This window comes from Cydia amplana, chromosome 17, assembly GCF_948474715.1.
Source record: "Cydia amplana chromosome 17, ilCydAmpl1.1, whole genome shotgun sequence".
Taxonomy (NCBI): Eukaryota; Metazoa; Arthropoda; class Insecta; order Lepidoptera; family Tortricidae; genus Cydia; species Cydia amplana.
In genome coordinates this window covers 9,238,102-9,260,572 of record NC_086085.1, presented here as the reverse complement: position 1 = coordinate 9,260,572, position 22,471 = coordinate 9,238,102, and the positions used below count along the sequence as shown (strand labels likewise).

Genomic DNA, 22,471 nt, shown 5'->3' with positions numbered 1-22,471 from the left:
ACATACTTAATGCTGCGGCCAGACATGCAGGGATTCGGCGAGAGACAACATCACGAATATTCGCCGAATCTCGATATGTGTGACCGCACCCTAAACACATATGCCGTGTGGTATACGTCTACGAAAGAAAAGGTTCCCTACGTAAGAGAAAAATATGCTACGGGTTACGGCGTAGCACTCGTAGCCATTGTATTGTAGCACTCCAGCGCACCGAAACGTTCATGCTTATTTTTTAAGTTTTTTTGACAGATAACGAATAATTTTCGGGGCATAAATATAAGGAGGCCGATTCTAATAGCACAATTTGTTATAGTTTTGATATGATTATTCGATTGTTGATAAGACCTAGACATGGCCCCAATAAATGCGAGCCAAGTGCCTAAAGAAATGAGACTACTCCACGGGATCAATTAGTGTGAATGTAAATGCGAGACGTTGTCAATGAAGTCGTAATTCTTGAGCGGTATAATGGCTAACTAATTGCAAATATTGGTCTTCAGTCTCGCCCGTGTACACCCATTCGGGGTAGGTGCGCGCGATTAGACTGCGCAGCTCGCCCGAGTACTCCGATAAATATATAATCTCTTTTTTGCCTATAGAGAAGTCACAATAGGGTATTTGACACATGTTGAATTTTATAACTAAATCTAGTTAAATAGATAGAAAATGAGCAATTTATCATAATACATTGGACATTTTAAAAATATATCGGGAATAAAAAAAAAATACAAGTCATAAACATAAAAGTAAAAAAAAAATTCCAAATAGGAAAAAAATAATGATACCATTCAATTCTTTACATTTTATGAAGAAAAATATTGTATTGCAACCATATACATAAACGCAATATTTCACCGACAAAATCGCAATTTCCCTGTTTTCCATACATTGAAACGGAACGTTACATGGTGACGTCACGATGTATTGCCATTTTCTATGAAGCGTTTCGTCCACAGACATCGAATCCGCGCTCGGTTTCGTCGGTAAAGTGCGGGTGCCAGACTTTGACCATCATTTGTGACTTTTGTATTGCTTTAAGACAATGGGTCTCATACAGACATTTGATCCTCAAAACAAACCTGATCGACTTATACCATTCTTAAAAAATTGTCAAATACCCTATTGCTCCATTCTCCCTTGCCTCGTAAATTAGTGCGAGACGTTGTCAAGGGAGTCGTAATTCTTGAGCGGCGTATGGCAGTAGTCCCCAGCCTCGCGCGTGAACACCCATTCGCGGTAGGTGCGCGCGATCAGACTGCGCAGCTCGTCCGTGTGCTCGGGGCCTCGAGTCTCGCAAACTACTTTTACCTGAAATTAAAAAAAAAACTTATTAATTAGCACTTTCAGTGCTCAGTTTACGGATCTGTGTAGCACGTTTTCCCAGAGATAAGACCTAGCTAGATCGATTTTTAAGTGATAATTTTGAATGATATATAAATATTTAATAATAGCACAAGGAATTACAAAACCACTTTGCCCCCTTACAGTAATAACAATAACTATTAATGTAGTGTAAAATAATAACACGACTTGAGAGTTCTTCAATAATATTTATACAACCTATGGTTCATCAAGACTATTAAGTCGCACGAGTGGAATGATAAGATTAAAAATACGTTTAAAGTCAATTCGCTAATTTAATGCTTGTGATTGGTTGTAAGCATGTGTACCGTACCTAATTTATTATTTAGTTATTCACATAATTATAATTACCCAATACCTACTTTATACTCGCTTAGTCATGCTCTAATTGTCCTATACGTCTACTCCAGTTGGTTCCTAACCTTTTCAGTCCGGTCACCCCTATTACTAACTAGGGAACCTGATTTTATCCCTCCTCCCAATGGTAATAAAAAAATAAAACGTATATGTTTGTTGTATTGTTATATTTGGTTAGCTTATTACCCCCGTAAAATACCAGTTTTACCCCCACGGGGGTAATTACCCCCAGGTTAGGAACCACTGTAGACTCTACTCTAAAGGGGCCCACTGATTGCCAGTCCGCCGCCGCCGGACGGTATCGCCCTGTCAGTTGTTCGGAGCTGTCAACTTTTTGTTCTAACTGACAGGCCAATATCGTCCCCTTAAAAGAGCTACCGTTACGTCTTACGCTACGGCTTACGTAGGCGGACAACGCGCGAACGCGGCGCGGCGCGGCGAGGATGAAACAAACCGTTGATACGTATAGGTATGTCCTACTCGTACGTGAGCGATTTAGACGCGAAGCGGCGCGGCGGCCGCGCGGCGTTCGCGCGTTGTTCGCCTACGTAAGACGTAGCGTTACGAATAAGGTTATCTTATGTTAGTCCAGGGGTCGGCAAACTTTTGTGAAGAAGACGAGGCAAAGGCAGTTTGTTTTCAGTGGTCTAAGAACTCTATTACATGTGACGTTTTTGGTCCCTTGAAGCAATCGTACCTCCAAAGAGCCGCATGCGGCTCGCGTGCCGCGGTTTGCCGACCCCTATTTATAATAGTCATTTACACAAACTAAACACAAAAAAATCTAAACAAAGTATACTCACTCTCACACTAAAGATGTCCCCGCACACCCACGCCCTCTCCTGCATGATGTCCTTAATAGAGACGCCAGTCGAGGATATGACCTTGCACAGCTCGGCGATGCCCCCAGGCCGGTCGCTAACCGTGACCTTGAACTTGACCAGGCGGGACTCCGCTGCCAGGCCTCGCTCCAGGCATCGGCCTAAGATTGTGGTGTCGATGTTGCCCCCGGATAAGATGCAAACCACTCTGTCGAGAAAAAATTGCGACTAAAAAAATACAGAAGGATTGTGGAGCCTGTGGAGGTTTTCGTTTTCGAACAATATTTATGCCAGGTTTAGGCGGTAGGTTTCATAATAGACAGTGTGCCCACAGATAGTCCCTCGAAGTATGAAATTCATCTTCTCGTAGATAAGTAAGGAAAAACCTAAAGAGGAGTTGTAGTCTCTAACTCTTAATGTATTATTTCCATTGTTTTAATATTTATAGAGGAGTCGCATTTTGCACGTTAAAATGATGTGCCTATTCAGAATGATGAACATTTGAGCATCGATATTAATTTATTTCAAATAATCCAAATAATCTTTTCTCTAAAGAAAGGAACCCTGATAGGCAATCAATAATTTCATTTTATTCCCGATACGATAAGCACTTAAGCTTTTAGAAATTATCCATTGTCTCTTTTGAACAATGTCGCCCTTCAAAGATACATTTATATCTTTACAAATTTCCACTTTATTATCAAAAGTTGAGTAAGACTGTGCCGGCTTGTACCGCTTGTATTGAGATCACGATACTCGCTAATGTAGATGAGTATGGCGTGCTTATTTATCTAATTAAACTGTGTGCTCGTTCGATAGCTGAGCAATGAGCGCCTTTTATGATTATACACGAGTGTTATCACTTTAGAAAGAGTGACATGATTTGAATAGGGACTCGTTTAAATTAACACGGTTTCGGTGAATTGAATTCGCCATGTAGTTGTAGTTACCTGCAATAATATGTTATTTTTCAATGGCCGCAAAAATATGTGACACGCTCTTATGGATCTACAAATAAGATAGTGTTCTAGATATTTTTGCGGCCTTCGTCGTGTAACATTATTGCAGGTAACTGTACCTAAAATGTTACAAAACTTGTACTAAGTAAATAGGCAGGTACCCAATATATTACTTAGTGTAAATAAGTAAAGTAACATTAAATTTGTATACATTGCCCTTTGGAGCTAGGTAGTTCAGACTTTGACTGAAGGTAATTTAGATAAGACATGTTTTCCTTTCAGAAGTTTAATTATGTTGTTCGTGCTTAGCTTATCAATTTACAAGCTTATAGGTACAGTCGTGCCAAGCGGCTTGACGGCTTCACCTGAGACAAAAGTTCTTACTTCCCCTTGCGCACTTACTTCCCCTAAGGGACTGTCGTCATCACACATCACAATGTACTTACTGTCGTCATCACAAATCTATTTGACACTAACGTAGCCGTGTCTAACCCCTTATCAACCTCTTACAAATCAGTCTTAAATTTTGCCTCTATTGTAAAAATTGCTGGCATTATATACTTATATGAGTGGTTCCCAAAGTTGACTGGGCTCCGACACACCTAACAAAAACTGCCAAATTCGGGACCCACCTCTTGGCCGTCCCAAAAAGGAGACATACAATATCGGTCACACTCAAAATTCCGTGGTACTTTCAGGGCCCACTAAATATTCGCTCGCGACCCACCAGATGGGTCGCGATCCATAGTTTGGGAAATGCTGACTTATAGTACATATTTTTATACTGACTTTTTCCCGGCGAGCTCGGGCACCAGGCCGGCCATGATGGCCGCGATACCGACCGCGCCGCCGCCTTCCACCACGAACTTCTCCTGCTCCACAAGGAGCAAGATGGCGCGTGCGATCCAGTCCTCAGGCAGGGATATCTGCCAATTACCAAATCATTTTTATTCTTCAGTTTGTTTAAAATGTTTAAACTATCTGCCATCCTTCGAATCATCGAATGCGGCTGTCGACACATGTAGAGAAAACGAGTCACTATTCGGACGGATGGGTCACTTTCGTGGGTACACTTTGGTAGGTTGGGTCACTTTTGTGGGCACATTTATGTATTTTGGTGAACAGGGGCGCCATCAAAAAATTTTGTAAATGTATTTATTCCCCTTTCACCGTGTGCGTCTAGGGAAAAAGTGATGCTACGAGCTACGGTGTAAACCACTAAGATTTAGGATTAACTCATGTTAATCAGATGTTATGTAATTAAATATAATTCCATTGACCGTTACTACCAGGTAAGAGCGCTTATTAGTAATAAGTTATATCTAATCTACACGGTCAACGAGCAATTTTTGTACGGAGGTCGACCGGCTTTCCTACAAAAAGTGGCCGGCGACCGTGTAAATGTAATTAGCGCTTAAATTAAAATTAGGCAAGACTTACTGGGCTATTCTTGCGTCAAAACAACAGGCTCAGGTTGTGCGTGACTGAAATACTCAAATAAGTTACGGATTTCTACGTACTTACCACTCTGTCGACCAGCGACTTGGAAGTGTGGTAAGCGTTGTAGCCGACGGTGGGTACGGCGAGACCGTCGGCCAGCGTCGAGCGGATGTGTACATTCTCCGGTTGTCCGTTGTTTAACGCCTCGGTCATACTCGCGCACTTTTCCGATTCCACGCCCTGTGAAAAATAACCGTTAAAAAATCATGAACCCAACCAAACATTACAATATATGCTTTGTAATATTACTATATATTGCGAAATAAGAATATATCACAGCAACTAATTACATGCATAATTAAATGTTTGTGTTTCTAGCTTTATCAATACTGACCGATCCGGATATTTTGTATATGTTTGCTAACCTTTTATCTCGAAAACAGTGACAACGGACGATGAAACGTGCAGCGTGACATGATTAGCAGATTAGAAGCTATCGTTGAATTAAACAAAGTGTTTTGCATACAACGACGACTTGATTTTAAACTATATCAAGTCGTTGTCAACTATCTATACCGATATAAGAAGGAGAACCCTATAACCAGCTAGCGTATAACTAGCTGCATATATAGGTACCTAAAAGTCTTGGTGGTTATGTGCCCGTGGTATAATACTCACGTAAATAAGAACGTGAGGCTTCAGATGTTTGATGGCAGTAGCTGTGCCTGCCAGCAGCCCGCCGCCTCCCACGGGTACCAACACAGCGTCCACGTCAGGCACCTGCTCCACTATCTCCAGGCCCACAGTTCCTTGTCCAGCCATGATGTGGGGGTGATCGTATCTGGATATCAGATATATTCCTAACTCATTTTCGATCTGAAGTAAACTGGTATCGATTTTCTAGTACCTACATTAATAATTAGACCGCCGGAGAGGTTATTGTTATAGTATTACGTAGTTGTAATATCAAGCCTTTATTGCAAAGATAAAAGGGCAACTGATAGTCAGATGGGCGTTTTGTACTAACAGACAACGTTAATTGGCTTTGAGATATGATATCTGACATGCCAATGAGATCGGATCATTGTTGTTGTGATAGGTAGATAATATAATTAAATACCGCCCCAGGCGATGTAGACTGAAGGAACACTATTACTAATTCTGTAAGTATACTGTAAACATATATAAAATGTTGGTTAGCCGTCATTATGAATGACAAATCCCTAAAGTTGTCTAAAATGCATCCACTTACCCATTGATGTAAGTGAGGTTCCTCTCCTTAGCCAACACCATAGCTTGATGCTTCGCTTCCCTCATATCATGTCCATGTATCACTACGTTAGCCCCGAACGAGCGGCATTTCTGTATCTTCATAATGGGCGCCACGTTCGGCATGACGACTGTGGCGGGGATGTTAAGGAGGTTCGCGTGGTAACTGAGGGCTTGCGAGTGGTTGCCAAGTGATGCGGAGATCACTCCGCGCTGCCTCGCTTCAGAGGGAAGGAGGACCAACGCGTTGCGAGCTCCCCGCTCTTTAAAGCTGATACAAAACGAAATTAAAATAAAGGTCTCGTATTTTTATTAATTACTAGCTGTTGCCAGCGACTTCGTCCGCGTGGATTTGTATGTTGGTGGTAATATATTCTACATGAGCATAGAGCATTAATGCGGCAAAATATAGTAGTCTTCTTCTTCTTTAATTGCCATGCCCTAACGGATGTCGGCGACCACCTAAAGAAGATAGCAGTAGGGACTGTTAATAATTTGTTAATTATTATACAAAGCATGAGATTTGTCTGTCACGAACTACTCATGAAGTTTCAAACCCCTAACTGAAAAAAAAAATCTCGATAGAATCCCTCTTGCGTGGCACTTAAAAGATTTTCAAGTCCACTATTAAAAAAAAATCGCGCCCGATGCATACTTTCAACCCTTTTTCACCACCTTGAGGGATGAATTTTCAAAAACGCTGAAATGAGTTTTCTTCTCTTTTAATAAAATACATTTTTACGAAGTTTCAAGTTCCTGGCTAAAAATTAAATTTGAACGCCATACAAACTTTCAACCCCTTTTTAACCCTTTTAACGCTGGAATTACTTTACTTGTATTCTAATAATATGCTTTCGTACAAAGACTCATGACCCGCACTCACAAAAATGTTTGATCTCCATACAAACTTTCAACCCCTTTTTCACCACCTTGAGAGATGAATTTTCAAAAACGCTGAAATTAGTTTTCTTCACTTTTAATTAAATACCTTTATTATATATACCTTTTCCTATAAATACCTTTATAGGAAGTTTCAAGTTCCTAGCTTAAAATAAAATTTGAACCCCATACAAATTTTCCAACCCTTTTTAACCCTTTTATAGGATTATTTTTATAAAACGCTGAAATTACTTTTCTTGTATTCTAATAATATGCTTTTGTACAAAGATTCAAGCCCCGCACTCACAAAAATGTTTGTTCTCCATACAAAGTTTCAACCCCTTTTTCACCACCTCCAGAGATAAATTTTCAAAAACGCTGAAATTAATTTTCTTGTATTCTAATAATATGCCTTTATACAAAGATTCAAGTACCGCACTCGAAAAAATTTTTGATCTCCATACAAACTTTCAACCCCCTTTTACCCCATTTTAAGGGATGAAATTTTAAAAACGCTGAAATTACTTTTCTTGTCTTCTTATAACATGCCCTTGTACAAAGATTCAAGTCCCGCGCTCGAAAATATGTTTGATATCCATACAAACTTTAAACCCTTTTTTCACCACCTTGGGGGATGAATTTTCAAAAACGCTGAAATTAGTTTTCTTGTATTTAAATTTAATATCTTTTTGAAAAGTTTCAAGTTCCTAGCTTAAAATGAAATTTGCACCCCAAGACGAACTTTCATCCCCTTTTTAACCCCCTTAGGGGTTGAATTTTCAAAAACGTCGTAATTACTTTATTTTGTAATCGGCTATTATGCCTTTCTAAGAAGTTTCAAAGCATTTGTAATGGATTCAAACTTTCAACCCCTTTTTAACCCTGTTAGAGGATGAATTTTCAAAAACGCTGAAATTACTTTTCCTGTCTTATAATAATATCCCCATATACAAAGTTTCAAGTCCCACGCTCACAAAAATATTTGATCTCCATACAAACTTTCAACCCCTTTTTAACCACCTTGCGGGATGAATTTTTGAAAACGCTGAAATTAGTTTTCTTGTTTTTTAATATAATACATTTTTACAAAGTCTCAAATTCCTAGCTTAAAATAAAACTTGTACCCCATACAACCTTTCATCCCCTTTTTAACCCCCTTAGGGGTTGAATTTTTCAAAATCGCTTCTTATCTCTTGTACACTTTATAAATGCAACCTAGGGTGCAAATTTCAACTTTCTATCTTTTGTAGTTTCGGCTCTGCGTTGATGAATCAGTCAGTCAGTCAGTCAGTCAGGACACTTGCATTTATATATATAGATTTAAACATATAAAACTTTTCATAGTTTTAATGTACCTAACGGAAACTTTATTACGAAGTGGCGCACTTTTACAAAATCTTTCTAAATAAAAATTTAGGATGTTAATGAAATGTACTTTTAAACAAACCTTCCTGTGTGCTGAAGAAAGTCATTTTTCAGGTAAATATCCATTCCATATTCTAAGGACATGTGAGATTTCTGAAACACGATTGAAAAATAAAAACTTAATTTTTGTACTAAGCAGAGACGCCTTAGAAGTCGCAATGTTAAAAGAAAAAAAATTGTTAGGTAATTGCCTCGAGCGAGACACGAACTCGCGACACAAATAGAGCGGCGGACTGAGGGCCTACCGCGAACCACGTTCGACGTGTTGCCTCCCTGTCACACTTACGTACGAATTTACAAGTGCGACAGAGAGGCAACACGTCGAACGTGGTTCGCGGTAGGCCTTGATCCAGGCCCCGTAGACAACATGCCATTCGCTAACGCTACGTAGCGAACGAAACGCAACTGTCACTATCACACTAATATGGAAGAGTGATAGAGAGACACAAAGAGATTCGATGGCGAAGCGATAGCGATTGTCACCTTGGCTAGGCCGCCAGGAGTTGCAAGGCGATTCTCGCCCGAGACTGTTTTTTTTATAATATTTCTAACATTATAATTAAGTCTTGAATGAAATCACTTAGACACTTCCAGCTTCCAGTTATAGAAAAATTGAAAACTTATAACTTACCACGCATGGCGTTTTTATAATCCCACTTTGTATCCTAAAGGCAGCCGCTGAGACGTCTTCAAAGGAAATCTTATGAGGATTCTCCTTGTCGCACATCGGGTCGAATTCCACCGGCTGTAAAACCATGGTCGCTTAGTATTTAACTTAACTACAATATAAACAATTTTACGGTAGAGTGTGCCCTCATCCGGTGGCTTAAAGTAAAGGAATGAACGCAATCGTACGTTCTTATCAGAACGAGGCATCGTAATTAGAGGGTTAAAGGTGACTGGAAGAAACACGTTACCAAGACACTCATAAATTAATAATATATTATGTCTACCTCCTTATTAACTTGGAGTAAACAATCAAGATCTTCGCCGAGGTGTTCAACATCACTGTACATGTAGCGTTCCATTTATATATATTTTTTCTTTAAACTCAGTAAAATAGACTGCTTCCTTATAACGTTTTTACACAAATGACTGATATCGGTTAAGTTTATATTGTTGTGTAATTCATCGATAGCAACATAGTTTATAATGGAACTGATACCTACATGGTGTTTTGCTTCAATGCTCCAAGGAAGCGCGCAATTTGTTAAAAGATTAGGTACAGGACCTACTCTGTAATTTTATTCATGAAGCAGGATTTGTTACCTATGCTCGGAAAGGATGGATTTTGAACTAAAATGAATCCCACTCGTAGGTATGAAACCATTTGACATGGTGCTTGCATGACGGCAATGGGTTCTATTTTGCCAAGAGAGTGCAGACTTACGTTTAGATTAGAAAGTGAGGGATTCTCAAAAAGTGTATTAAAATTCAGTTGACAATTGACTATTCTCACAAGTGGAAATATACGGCACCGTTAACCGGCATTGCAGGATAACGTACAGAGCAAAGAATATAATACTCACGTACAGAGTAAAGTAGGTACAGTCAGCAGCAGAAGTTGCTAAGCGGGCGAGCGAGGTGTTCAAATTTACCTTGACGCGCTGTTATTCTCTTAACAATAAAGTCGCGTCAAGATAGTTTTGAACACCCTGGCCCGCTTAGCAACTTCTCTCTGCTGCTGACTGTACAATACAATAGCAAATGCTCATGATGGTTATACAATGAATGATGAAATCGACGTATGGTGCTACTTTAACGCCCTAGTGCGGTAATTAGAACTTTACGTGCCTAAGTATGTCGAAAATTTAAAGAGCGATTATATGTAGGTACTGTAAAACGTTGTAGGTACGATACACGTGCAAATAGGTAATTTAAACTGGTGTCGATTTAATACACTCCATTCGGTCAATCGCCACTCGTTGCAAAATTTGCTACTTATCGCACTTGTATCGTAATTAACTTTATTATACATATTACATGATTTATGTACACTGCAATGACGCCTAATATTATTGCACAGGCAGTGTTACTCGTCGTTAACGCTTCAAAGCATTGCGCGTCCGACTCGATGGATGCAACATCTCGCTAATTTTACTCTAATGTAAATTAATTACAATCCTCGCGCATCTGTGTGGGCTTACTGATTGGCCACCATTCTTTCGGTCTCCTTTTTCTGGTAGCCTACCTCTTCTCTTGGTATTCTTACTTAGACACAATCATATAGATCGGTTTAGTATAATTGCCCAATAGTTACTGATCATTGCACATATGGTTACTAATCATTACCTACATTTATAGCTTAGTGATAGTTCGATTGGGAAGATTGGGCAACCGAACTGTCATTTTCTCTTGGGTAACTACATAGAATTAGAAAATGACAAGTCTGTGCTTGGGTACGAGTTCGCAGTCTAGTTAGAGATATGTCTGTGGTTTTGACGAGTCGAGGCAAGTCGGCAAGGCCCTGTTCACCCTGTTGTATGTGAGGTGGTCCGCCGGGCGCCGTATGTACATTGCCGTAAAACCTTATTATACTTGGTCAAGCAGATCTTGTCAGAAGAAAAAGGCGGCAACTTAAAAATGTAGGCGCGAAGGAATATCGTCCCATAGAAAATTTGAATTTCGCGCCTTTTTTTACTAACAAGATTTGCTTACCAAGCTATATTTATTTATCTGCGTGTTGACCGGAACAATATAGTTTGTTATAGGATTGTTTCATTTCAAACATAGACAGAAAGAATCATACTATCTTTTTCTTACACTGGTACTAGCACCCAAAAGAAAAGGATGAGTATAGTTTTCCTGGTTCTTACTGACTGACAAATTGGTTTGTCAGTTATCCAAACGCTTTTTTAACGCGTGTTGAAAAAGCGCTCGTGCTAATCGGGCCTTTGGGTTGGGACCAAGGTTGCGGGCGCCCATCTGTTACTGCCTTTATCATATATTTGGCGAAAAAGCTGGAATCTAGAGCTAGCGTGCTTCTTGTTGGTTGACATTTAATGACAGCAGAATTAATAATTCATTCATTTCATTCACTCAAGTCAAATCGTTGATTATCGTGTTGTGTTGTGTTGTAACGTTTGTATTCGCATTTTAATTACCGAGATCAAAAACAACCCCGTTTACATTTTAGAAGAATAAAATATAAGCTACAATGCCGTACGCCAACCAGCCATCAGTGCATATCACGGAACTAACAGACGATAATGTTAAATTCGTTGTCGAGGATACCGAGCTGAGTGTCGCCAATAGTATGCGGCGTGTATTTATTGCAGAAACGCCGACGATGGCCATCGACTGGGTCCAATTAGAAGCTAACTCCACTGTACTTAGTGATGAGTTTCTCGCACATCGCGTGGGACTCATACCTCTAATATCTGATGACGTCGTCGACAAAATTCGGTACTCCAGAGATTGTATGTGTGCCGATTTCTGCTCAGAGTGTAGTGTTGAATTTACGTTAGACGTAAAGTGCACGGATGACCAAACGCGACATGTGACCACAGCAGACTTGAAGTCCAGCGACCCGCGGGTGGTGCCCGTGACTTCACGTCACCGTGACGAGGACCAGGCAGACTATGGTGAGGCTGATGAAATATTGATTATAAAGTTACGAAAAGGACAGGAATTAAAGTTACGAGCATATGCCAAGAAAGGATTTGGGAAGGAGCATGCAAAGTGGAACCCAACAGCAGGCGTCTGTTTCGAATATGACCCTGACAATATCATGAGACACACCCTGTTCCCCAAGCCGGACGAGTGGCCGAAAAGTGAGCACACCGAGTTGGACGAGGACCAGTATGAAGCAGAGTTCAACTGGGAAGCTAAACCCAACAAATTTTTCTACAATGTTGAGTCATCGGGAGCACTGAAGCCGGAAAATATTGTCCTAATGGGGATTGTGGTGTTAAAGAACAAACTATTAAATCTTCAAATGCAGTTGGCACAAGAAGCACAGAATGATGCCTTAGCTATTAATTAATTAATTGAATTTATCAATTTCTAGTATTAAAAAAACAAGTAAATTTTACAGTTTCATTTCCCTAACACACTACTATTTGTATAAACTTTCAGGTTTCTTTAATACATACATCTTCTTTAGGCGGTGTATTACTTCTTAAATATTTCTTCATTTTGTTCACTGTTCAGACACTTTCACTACAATACTTTATTGGTGAATGTCCAACTTGAGTGTTACATGTTCTTTTATGCAACCGAAACATTTAATTACCAGTACAGTATGTGTAACATCAGAAACTTGTTTTATGATAATCAGTTGTGAATGTGTTGACTTGTTTATTGAAGGAGAACAATTAAATAAGATCAATTTGTATTTCCATTTGTTGTTTTGCTTCACTTGAGAGGATACAATGGAAATTGCTTTTGAGAAATTATTCTTCAAAAGATGGTGACATGTACAATGTACATAGTATTTACTAGTTTACCATTACTCTATTATTATTTATGATGTAATATGTCACACTGACATAATGTTCATCCTATCAGCTATCACTTTGTAAGCAAAATAATCATAATCTAAATTTACAGTGTTCATGTTAAATTAAAACAGCAGAACATAAACAATGGTATAGTTATGTGAATAGTATTATAGTAGTATGAGTAGCAGGCCATTGATAACTTACTTGGTAATGGTAATGTTAAGGCATAGGCACTTATATAGTCTTGCAGTCTCTTCCGTTGACCAGCAGGATGCCGGCAATATATGTAGGTAGGTGTTCCGTGAAGGAAAACATTGTGAGGAAACCTGCATACATCTGCGAAGAAATTCAAAGGTGTATGTGTGAAGTCCCCAATCCGCATTGGGCTAGCATGGGGACTATAGCCCAAGCCCTCTCGCGCATGAGAGGAGGCCTGTGCCCAGCAAGCATGTCTATATGGTAAACACCAGTTAGGTGTTTACCATATAGACATGCTTGAATTACTAATTAATTCTTCTTACTTATGAACATTTTAGGAGGACTATGAAAAAATGGAACAGCCACATGTATTAAATTTCAATGATATAAAACAGGCAATAGAAAACATAGAAGGGAGTGTTATACATACCCCGCTTTGTGTAAGTACTGTAAAAAAATCTGTAGACTCTAAACATCTGAAATATTCACTATAATAATATAAACATGTTATACATATAATTTTACAGGAAGCAAAAATAAGTAAATACATGGATTACAATATTTACTTGAAATGTGAAAATCTGCAATATACTGGAAGGCAAGTTACCTTGACACTAACTTTCATCAGTTGACTGCTCAACATCATAGACATCCTGACCTCCTCCACAACGACTGTGTTACGCACTGCTCTCATCTAACAGTTACATGAGCTCATTGACCAGATCATTGGTATTTGGTATATCCTGTTGGGAGTCCGTGTGGAAATTCTGAAAATGAATTTTTAAGAAATAAAGATTTTATTTTTGTTACTTTTACTTACTAAAGTATTGGTAACAGTGTCGCAGAGCGCGGTGTCCGCAACGCCTTCTGCTGTTCGGAGAACGCGGCCAAACAAGGAGTTGTCGTGCCTTCGAACGGCAGCATGGCTCTGGCAGCCGCCTACCATGGCAGGGCACTCGGTGTTTCGGTAAACATCTTATATTAAAGATCACCTAAAGAGGTGAATTAATCGCTCCTTCTTTAGGACTTAAGGTTCGATATCTTTTTTTTAATACTTCGTCGGTGGCAAACAAGCATACGGGCCGCCTGATGGTAAGCAGTCTCTGTAGGCTATGGACGCGTGTAGCTCCAGAGGTGTTACATGCGCGTTGCCATGTTGAGCGTTGAGCTCTGGCAAAAGTAGCAACCTTCCTCAGTGGCAGGAACACAATACACTGAGTAGGGTATAGTGTTGTAGTGTTATTTTGGCTGCGGTTTTCTCTAAGGTGGAGGTACCTCCCCAGTCGGGCTCTGCTCTAGATCTGGAATGACATCCGCTGTGTTGTTCCACACCACACAAAACGAGATGACATTAACAGTGCCCTTATTAACCTCTCTAAAAAATATCATATACGTATATTTTTAAATATATAATGAAATATAAATTTAATCACTTATGTGCATGCAAAAGGTGATGGTGGTCCTCCCGGAGCGCACGCCGCTGGCGCTAGTGCACCGCTGCTCGGAGCTCGGCGCAGACGTGGTCATGTACGGAGAAAATGTCCAAGACGCGACCAACTACGCACAAAAAGTGGCTGAAGAGAGCCACCGGCTAATAATGAGGTTCATTCATATTATAAGTCTACCGTTTAACTGAGGCTGTTGGTAAGAAGTTTTCAAGGTTATCTACGGACTGGTTGAAGGCTTGGCTGCTTCAAGCTGATTTGTACTAGATAAAAAATAGAATGCATAAACTAGATTTAGTCAAAAAGCTCAGCTACCTTCTATTCTACTAGGAAATCATCGCGTCGATTCTTTAAACACCTAAAAGTAAGTAACCTATTAGGTAGTATCTTTTTGAATTTTTCTACCTACCTTATACCTATTAGGCACTTATTGCTCATTTAAATTTTATTAATTAATTACACTAATAAAACTAATACCGAACATACCTGTAGTAGTTATCATTCATTATTGTTAACTCTAGGCGCCTAGTTATTCCATTACTTGGATGACGTAGGTATCTAAGCGCAATGACGCCTGTACTACTAATCTTAGCAATTTGCGCTTTGAAAACTAAATCATCAAAGAATAACCAACGGCATTGCAGATCAGACGACCCCGCCGTAATGGCAGGACTGGGCACAGTGGGTGTGGAGATAGTTACGCAGCTTCCGGAACTGGACGCGGTGATCGTGCCCGTGGCGAGCGGTGGACTTCTCGCCGCTGTGCTCGTTGCTTGCAAGAAGCTCAAGTGCTCCTGCCTTGTTTATGTGAGATACCGACTTATTACCGCATTACTTTCACGAATAAATATTTGGCAAGGGAAGGCAGGCTGCGATGAACCCTGTAAAATCAAAATCACTGCAGCGTAATCAACAGCAGCAGTAACTTATTGCGAGTACGAGTAGTCGCGCTCTTGTATTTAAGGCCTTTTTACATTAGGTGACTTTAGGTTCAACGGCAATAGTGCAAATTAGACCACTTTCAATGAGCCACATGACATTTTAGTAGGTAGGTATCTACGGAATGAGTATAAATCACCATTAGATTAATCAAATTTTGTATTATGTTAAGGGAGCGGAATGCGCAAAAGTTCCGAAGATGATGAAGGCGCTGCAGGCTGGGAAGCCGACGAATGTGCCGGTCGTATCCAATCTAGCCGAGGGGCTTAACGCATCCTCTGTGGGTGCTAACGCCTTTGCCACGATCAGGGGCAAACTTGATAGAATGGTTAGGACATTACTCAATTTACTTTATAATACACGACCCGCCCCGGCTTCGTACGGGTTAACAAATTATACATAAACCTTCCTCTTGAATCACTCTATCTATTAACCGCATCAAAATCCGTTGCGCAGTTTTAAAGATCTAAACATACAGACAGACAGCGGGAAGCGACTTTGTTTTATACTATGTAGTAATTATTCGATCCGGCTCGAAGGACCAAAATGTTTGCTAATCACTCTAGTACCTATCTATGAGTTGTAATAGATGTTACACGTGTACTCGATTGAAGCAGCAAGTACATGTCGCCAAAATTCCTGGGCATCAATCGGCATTCATCTTCGTGTATAGCTGCCATCAATAGGTAGGTCCTGCGAATCTAATGCGACTGTTCAATTTGACTCTTTTTGTGTAGGTATTTGCATAAAAATGTGTGTATTCAGACCTTCTAATCTATTGTAGTAAGTTTCGAATTAAATAGCTTTTAATGCGTTGTAGCTGGTAGTAGAAGAGTCGTCGATCGCACAAGCCATGGTGAGCGTGCTGGAGCGCGAGCGGCTCGTGGCGGACGGTGCTGGAGTCTGTGCCGTGGCCGCCGTCATGCAGGGGCTAGTGCCGGAACTGAGAGGGAAACGGTATATTGTTCCCACCTAGTCTTAAAGGGTTTGGTACCTACCTAATAATATTGGATGATGGATGTGCATGTCGAGTGCCCATTTATTACCAAGTTATTTTGTTTCTCTATTTTGGATTTCACTGGCCTATAAATCCCAGTCTTTTGATAGGCTTGCGTGGATATAGATCCAATACGTAGAGGCTCTTTAGAGAGATTAGAGGTCATATAGAACATGAAAATGTTTCTTACAGAAAGTAGGTACCTACCACAAATGTGAAAATGTGCCATAAGTGTGGGGTCCTGCTTGGTTGTGGGTTGAGGCCGCTGGTGTACTGAGGTGGCCGGTAAGGACATGAAGGCGGGATAGGTAGTCAAGGAACTTGGTTTATTGATGAACCACTTTGTATTTTATACAGTGACAGACAACGAATATTAGAAACGCTAGCTAGAGTTGCCTCCTCGCCCTGATAAACTTTGTAAATATGATATACCTACTGTGACGAACAATGAACGTGAATCCCCAACACGTGTAGACGTAAAACACTCGCGTTCGCTTGTGTTTTACAATTTTAACACAAACAAATGTTCTAGAGCCGTGTGCCTGATAAGCGGCGGCAACATAGACTGCGGCCGTCTGTCGCGCAACATCCAGCGGGGTCTGGGCGCCAGCGGACGGCTCCTTCGCTTCTGCATCCCCGTGCCCGACCATAGGAACGGTCTGGCGAACCTCGCGAAAGTTGTATCGGAACAGAACGTAGTGCTGAAAAGCATAGTCACTGATCAGATGCCCGTGTATTGTGATGTTGGAGCTACTTGGGTACGTTTAATTTTTGAAGTGAATACTTCTTTAGCGGCGCTGTGCACTTTTTGTGATGGGGAAAAAATGTTACTCGTAACAGGTGTCACGTGACCGTAAAACGTAAGACGGACACGTGACCTGATCGAAAAACTGTTACTTCAATGTCATTGAGTTTTTCTTTATTGATTTAAATGCCATCTAGTTTGTGCGGAAAGAGAAGAATCGTGGAATGTATGGGGCCCGATACATTCCACGACTCTTCTCTTTCCGAACAGACTAGTGAGTTCCGCTCTAACTGGTAATAACTCAAGTACTAACAGTGATGTGCTTAGGGGTTTCAAGTAATGCGACGAAACAACGATAGATGGCGTTAACCTCAATTATACATAGTGCTGCAGACATTTTGCAAGTGATTGAGTTTTCACTTCTGCCGGCACTCTCGGAATGCAACCCGTTGTTTTTTTTTTCAATATCTACAACCAAACTATTTGACGCATCTTATTATGTGAATAGACATTCAGCTTACGCAAAAAAAAATAGCACGAGCACTACCCATCGGTTCGTAACTTTACCTTTTCCACGCCGTGTCACACACAAAAGCTGTCACGCTGACGCCACGTCACCGAAGTGTCAAAACTGAAATTTAACTTTATGCATATGCACGTAGTAAGGTTATGGGCATTAATTTCATCTCTATATATATTCCCCATACTGAAGTAGTTGATATAAATGAATTAAATTCTATTCTCAAATCGGCTCCACCTCCTCTTATAATTTTAGGGGACTTTAATTGTCACAATATGTCATGGGGGTCATACCATTCGGATGCGTTTTCATCTGCCCTGTTGGATTTATTCGATGAAATCAATGTGGGAGTTATTAATGACGGTACTCCCACGCATCGGGTATACCCAGGTCAGAACCCCCAGTCAGTTCTCGATCTATCTGTTTGTTCTCCTAGTTTGTCTTCTTTATTATCCTGGAGGGTATTACGCCAGTCGTTTGGCAGTGACCATTTCCCAATTATTATCACGAAGCCTTCTTCTATTCTCCCAACTCCCTCCCCTGAACCTCTTTTAAAACACAAAATTCAATCAGCAGACTGGCCCAATTATGCATTATTTATAGAGGAAAATATGAAAGAATGGGACACGAGCGAAATGGGTCAAGTTGAAAAATATTTAAAATTTAAAAATGTGTTAATAGAGTCCGCCGATAAATTTATACCAAAAAAGAAACCTGCTAGACTTAAAATCCCATCTCCCCCGTGGTGGAACGCGGACTGTACGGTAGCCGTTAAGGAAAGAGATGCCGCTGAAAAGGCTTTCAACAATTCCGGAAATTTGGATGACTACATTTCTTTTAAAAAAATCTCGGCACGTACAAAGCGCTTCCTAGCAAAGGCTAAAAAGAGGGGATGGAAGGGATTCTGCGAGAGCTTATCTCCTAGAACCCCTCCATCACTGATATGGCGGAACATAAAGAGGTTCAGGGGTTCATTTCATCCAGAGTCTATGCCCACCACAGATGCTCCTTGGCTATCAGACTTTGCAGATAGACTTGCCCCGCCAACTGCTCCTGAAGCATCCTGCTTGTTACTTCCCCCGCTGTCAGGCACCTTGAGCTCCCTGGACATGCCTTTCTCATATTCAGTGCTCAGTCTAGTGCTTAGTGGATTGAGAAATACTACACCTGGAGAGGATGGCATACCATACTGTTTCCTGTCTAAGCTAAATTCATATTCACAAGAGTATCTGCTTGGTATTCTAAACCACGCCTTTGACACGGGAGAGATTCCAGTTGACTGGAAGACCCAAGTTATTATCCCAATCCTAAAACCGTCTAAAAACCCAGACGAGTCTAGCTCATATCGCCCGATTGCTCTTTCCGCGACAATGGGAAAGATATTAGAGCATCTGGTTAAAAATAGATTGGAGTGGTTTGTGGAAAACAAAGGTATCCTGGCTGACACGCAGTTTGGCTTCCGAAAGGGCCGTAGTACAATGGACAGTTTAAATATTTTAGCAACTGATATCCGACTTACCCTTTCAAAAAACGAATATCTGCTGGGATGTTTTCTAGATATCTCTGCGGCCTACGACAATGTCCTTCTTCCGGTGCTCAGGGCAAAAATGCTACATCTGAGCATTCCCGCGAAGATTGTACATATTGTCACCAAATTGTTCATGGGTAGGTCAATTAAAATTAGGAATGGTAATTCTTATTACCCTCCTCGAACTTTGTGGCGTGGTCTTCCGCAAGGATCGGTGCTCAGCCCCCTACTTTACAGTATCTACACCTACGACTTGGAGCAATCTGTCCTATCCTTCTGTAATATCTTGCAGTATGCTGATGATCTAGTCTTATACACCTCAGCAAAGTCAATGGACAAAGCCACTGCTAGTCTAAATACAGCTTTGGGTTACCTCAAGGATTGGCTTGATGAACATGGTTTGACCCTATCACCAACAAAAAGTTGTGTAGTGACTTTCAGTCGCAGAAGGATCATGCCTGCCGCAGATGTCCGTTATGGTGGTGTTGTGATTCCAAGTAAAGAGTCAGTAAAATTTCTAGGTGTTATATTAGACCACAAAATGTCTGGCACCTCACACCACAAATATGTACTGGGTAAATGTGAGAAAAATATTAATATTCTGCGAGCGTTGTCAGGTGTCTGGTGGGGCTCCCATCCTTATTGCCAGAAGCTACTATATAATGCCATCATACGCAGCCATATGGACTATGGGTCATTTTTAATGGAACCCTGTAATAAGGATGGCCTAGATAAATTAGACCTTATACAGGCTAAATGTTTAAGGATCATACTAGGTGCTATGCTTCCTTCTCCCAAAAATGGCATGCAGGTGGAAGGTGTTGAACCGCCGTTATCTCTACGCAGACAATACCTCGCCGACAGGTTCTTGATTAAAGCCAGCTCTTATAACAACCACTTGCTGCTTCCACGCTTGCGAGCACTGGCACTGGAGGTCACTGAAAACCGATATTGGACATATAAAGCCTTTCCCAGAATAGTAATTTCTTTTTCAAAATTAATTAATATTCACCCCAGTGTATACCAATCTGGTACTAACCCTTTATTTGAAGTGGCGTTTGAGACCTTAATATACTCACCAAAAGTTATATTAGATATAGGAATTTTCAAAAATGATACAGGGGCAAACAACAAACTCAATAAATTTTTGGAAAAATGGCAAGAATACTTACCGGTTTTTACTGATGCATCTAAGGTGGATCCTACAAGATGCGTGGGAGCAGCGGTGTGGATTCCTCGGTACAATATTGCCCTCCCATTTAAATGTCCTCCTCAAGCATCCATTTTCACCGGTGAGGCAGTTGCTATTCTTGAGGCGGTAAAATATGCAGACACACATAACATTAAAAAAACAATTATCTTCTCTGACAGCAGGAGTTGCCTGCAGGCAATTGTAGGCAATCAATTCAAATTTAAAGCAAAATTTCCATTGATCCTTGAAATTAAGGCTGTGCTACGTAGGTGTGAACTGAGGGGCCTACATATTGTTCTCGGATGGGTTCCAAGCCACTGTGGTATTAGAGGTAATGAGATGGCTGATATATGGGCAAAACAGGCGATTGAGATTGGATCAATAAAACAGGAAATTTACAGTACTGACCTGTTGAGTTGTGCACTATCTGATATGTTTGATTCATGGCAGGAACAATGGGATACCTCTAGATTAGAGACCGGTAAACATTATGGCTGTATACAACCTCGAATTACTCGAAAACCGTGGTTCTATCGATTCCGTACTTCTCCGAAATGGGTAATATCCACCATTTGTCGCTTACGCTTAGGCAAAGTATGTACCCCGTTATTTCTGGCTATGATTGGTGTCCGTGCGAATTCAATGTGTGAATGTGGGTTGGATGAGGGCAACTTGGACCACATCTTCTTTGCTTGTTCAAAATGTAGCTACTCGCTGTACGATGTATTACCCGAAAATGTTCCACGACCTATATGCTTTAGCTCGCTACTTTGTCACATGGATACTAAGCTAACTTCTATCCTAATTAAATATTTACAAACGAATAACATTAAACTCTAAATAACGTCTTATCTTTTCTAATTTAACTCGTTTAATTCATGTCAATTTATACTCTATATCTTTATCTATATTATATATATAAAGTATTCTTCTCTTCCACTTCCTTCATGTTGGCACTACTAACGTTCTGTCACCCGCTTCCCGCTTTTTTGCTAATTTTTGTATTCGTCATGTGTTTGTCTGTGATGTTCATAACAATTATTTGTTTTTAGGGTTTCCCAACTACATCCTTCCAAAAATACAAAATTATTATACCGAACATTCTCCTCACGTGTGAAAGTCAACACCGACATTGGCAAATTCACCCTGGGCAAAATTGCAGGGAGTAAGCCAGGAGAAAAAAAAAAAAAAAAAAAAAAAAAAAAAAAATGCACGTAGGTCTATGTTGCTCTGTGGTCTGTGACCGATTAATCGGTCTTTGGCGTTGAACCTACGGTGCGGATATATCGGTCATTGGCGTCCAAAAGGTTAAAGATATTCGTCTGTTTAGTTTTCCTCCTATATCATAAAAAAAACACTCCTTGTCGAACTCTCAGCAGCTGCCGGATTTCCTTAATTGTTTCCTATGAACAGAATACCTACCGTTCTGGCACTAGGTGAGTCAGCTAAACGCTAATATTTTCTTTGCTTTTACAGGCCAATGTGGTGGTCGAGACGGGGAGTGATGAGCAGGCGGCAAGCTTCAAGGACCAGCTCAGGGATATGTACCCTCGTGCGAGGTTTACGATTAGCGACCTAGACGACAAACACAAACATTCGTGCCGACCATAGTTATCATCTTAGATAGCAAAGTTTTATATTTCGATCTAACATGGTATTTGCCATTACAACTATTAAAACGGCATTTACCATCACGAAAATTTTTTTGTTGAGTGAGAAATATACTAAATTAACCCTGTTTTTGAACAGTACCTTATAAGCCAGGCATTAATTTTGTATGAATCTTTTAAATGGAAGCTCTGTATGAATCGGTAAGGTTAATAGTGTACAAGTTTGCTACAATCAGACATAAGAGTTGGATTCTTTGTAGCGGATTGGTGAGCACTTACTGGAAGTGTAAAGAAGTCCTAACAATCTTCTCTAATATGTCATTATTCATATTCAAGTCTTCAG

At 40.4% G+C, this 22,471-nt stretch overlaps 3 protein-coding genes and 1 long non-coding RNA gene across 4 annotated transcripts; 2 read left to right on the top strand and 2 right to left on the bottom strand.

The window, feature by feature from the left end:
- The first annotated feature begins 225 nt into the window (after positions 1-225).
- LOC134655874 (DNA-directed RNA polymerase II subunit RPB3) lies at positions 226-12,520 on the top strand. Its single transcript, XM_063511363.1, has 2 exons — positions 226-236; positions 11,621-12,520. Exon 2 carries the CDS (start codon positions 11,670-11,672, stop codon positions 12,495-12,497), a length of 828 nt encoding a protein of 275 aa, XP_063367433.1. The 5' UTR covers positions 226-236; positions 11,621-11,669; the 3' UTR covers positions 12,498-12,520.
- Positions 1,133-9,609, bottom strand: LOC134655872 (L-threonine ammonia-lyase-like). Its single transcript, XM_063511361.1, has 9 exons — positions 9,466-9,609; positions 9,144-9,257; positions 8,535-8,605; positions 6,192-6,479; positions 5,618-5,780; positions 5,024-5,179; positions 4,289-4,425; positions 2,523-2,748; positions 1,133-1,308 (listed from the first exon to the last, which is right to left on the bottom strand). The coding sequence occupies exons 1-9, from the start codon at positions 9,538-9,540 to the stop codon at positions 1,150-1,152; spliced, it is 1,389 nt and encodes a 462-aa protein (XP_063367431.1). The 5' UTR covers positions 9,541-9,609; the 3' UTR covers positions 1,133-1,149.
- A 498-nt stretch (positions 12,521-13,018) lies between the features above and the next one.
- Positions 13,019-22,159, top strand: LOC134655666 (L-threonine ammonia-lyase-like). The gene is made up of 10 exons (XM_063511104.1): positions 13,019-13,101; positions 13,491-13,592; positions 13,680-13,750; positions 13,990-14,119; positions 14,603-14,754; positions 15,242-15,404; positions 15,709-15,864; positions 16,357-16,493; positions 17,066-17,291; positions 21,995-22,159. Exons 1-10 carry the CDS (start codon positions 13,099-13,101, stop codon positions 22,127-22,129), a joined length of 1,275 nt encoding a protein of 424 aa, XP_063367174.1. The 5' UTR covers positions 13,019-13,098; the 3' UTR covers positions 22,130-22,159.
- Positions 17,948-21,666, bottom strand: LOC134655938 (uncharacterized). The gene is made up of 3 exons (XR_010097475.1): positions 20,499-21,666; positions 18,966-20,264; positions 17,948-18,346 (listed from the first exon to the last, which is right to left on the bottom strand). It is a non-coding gene; the product is annotated as an uncharacterized LOC134655938 (long non-coding RNA).
- Positions 22,160-22,471: the final 312 nt, after the last annotated feature.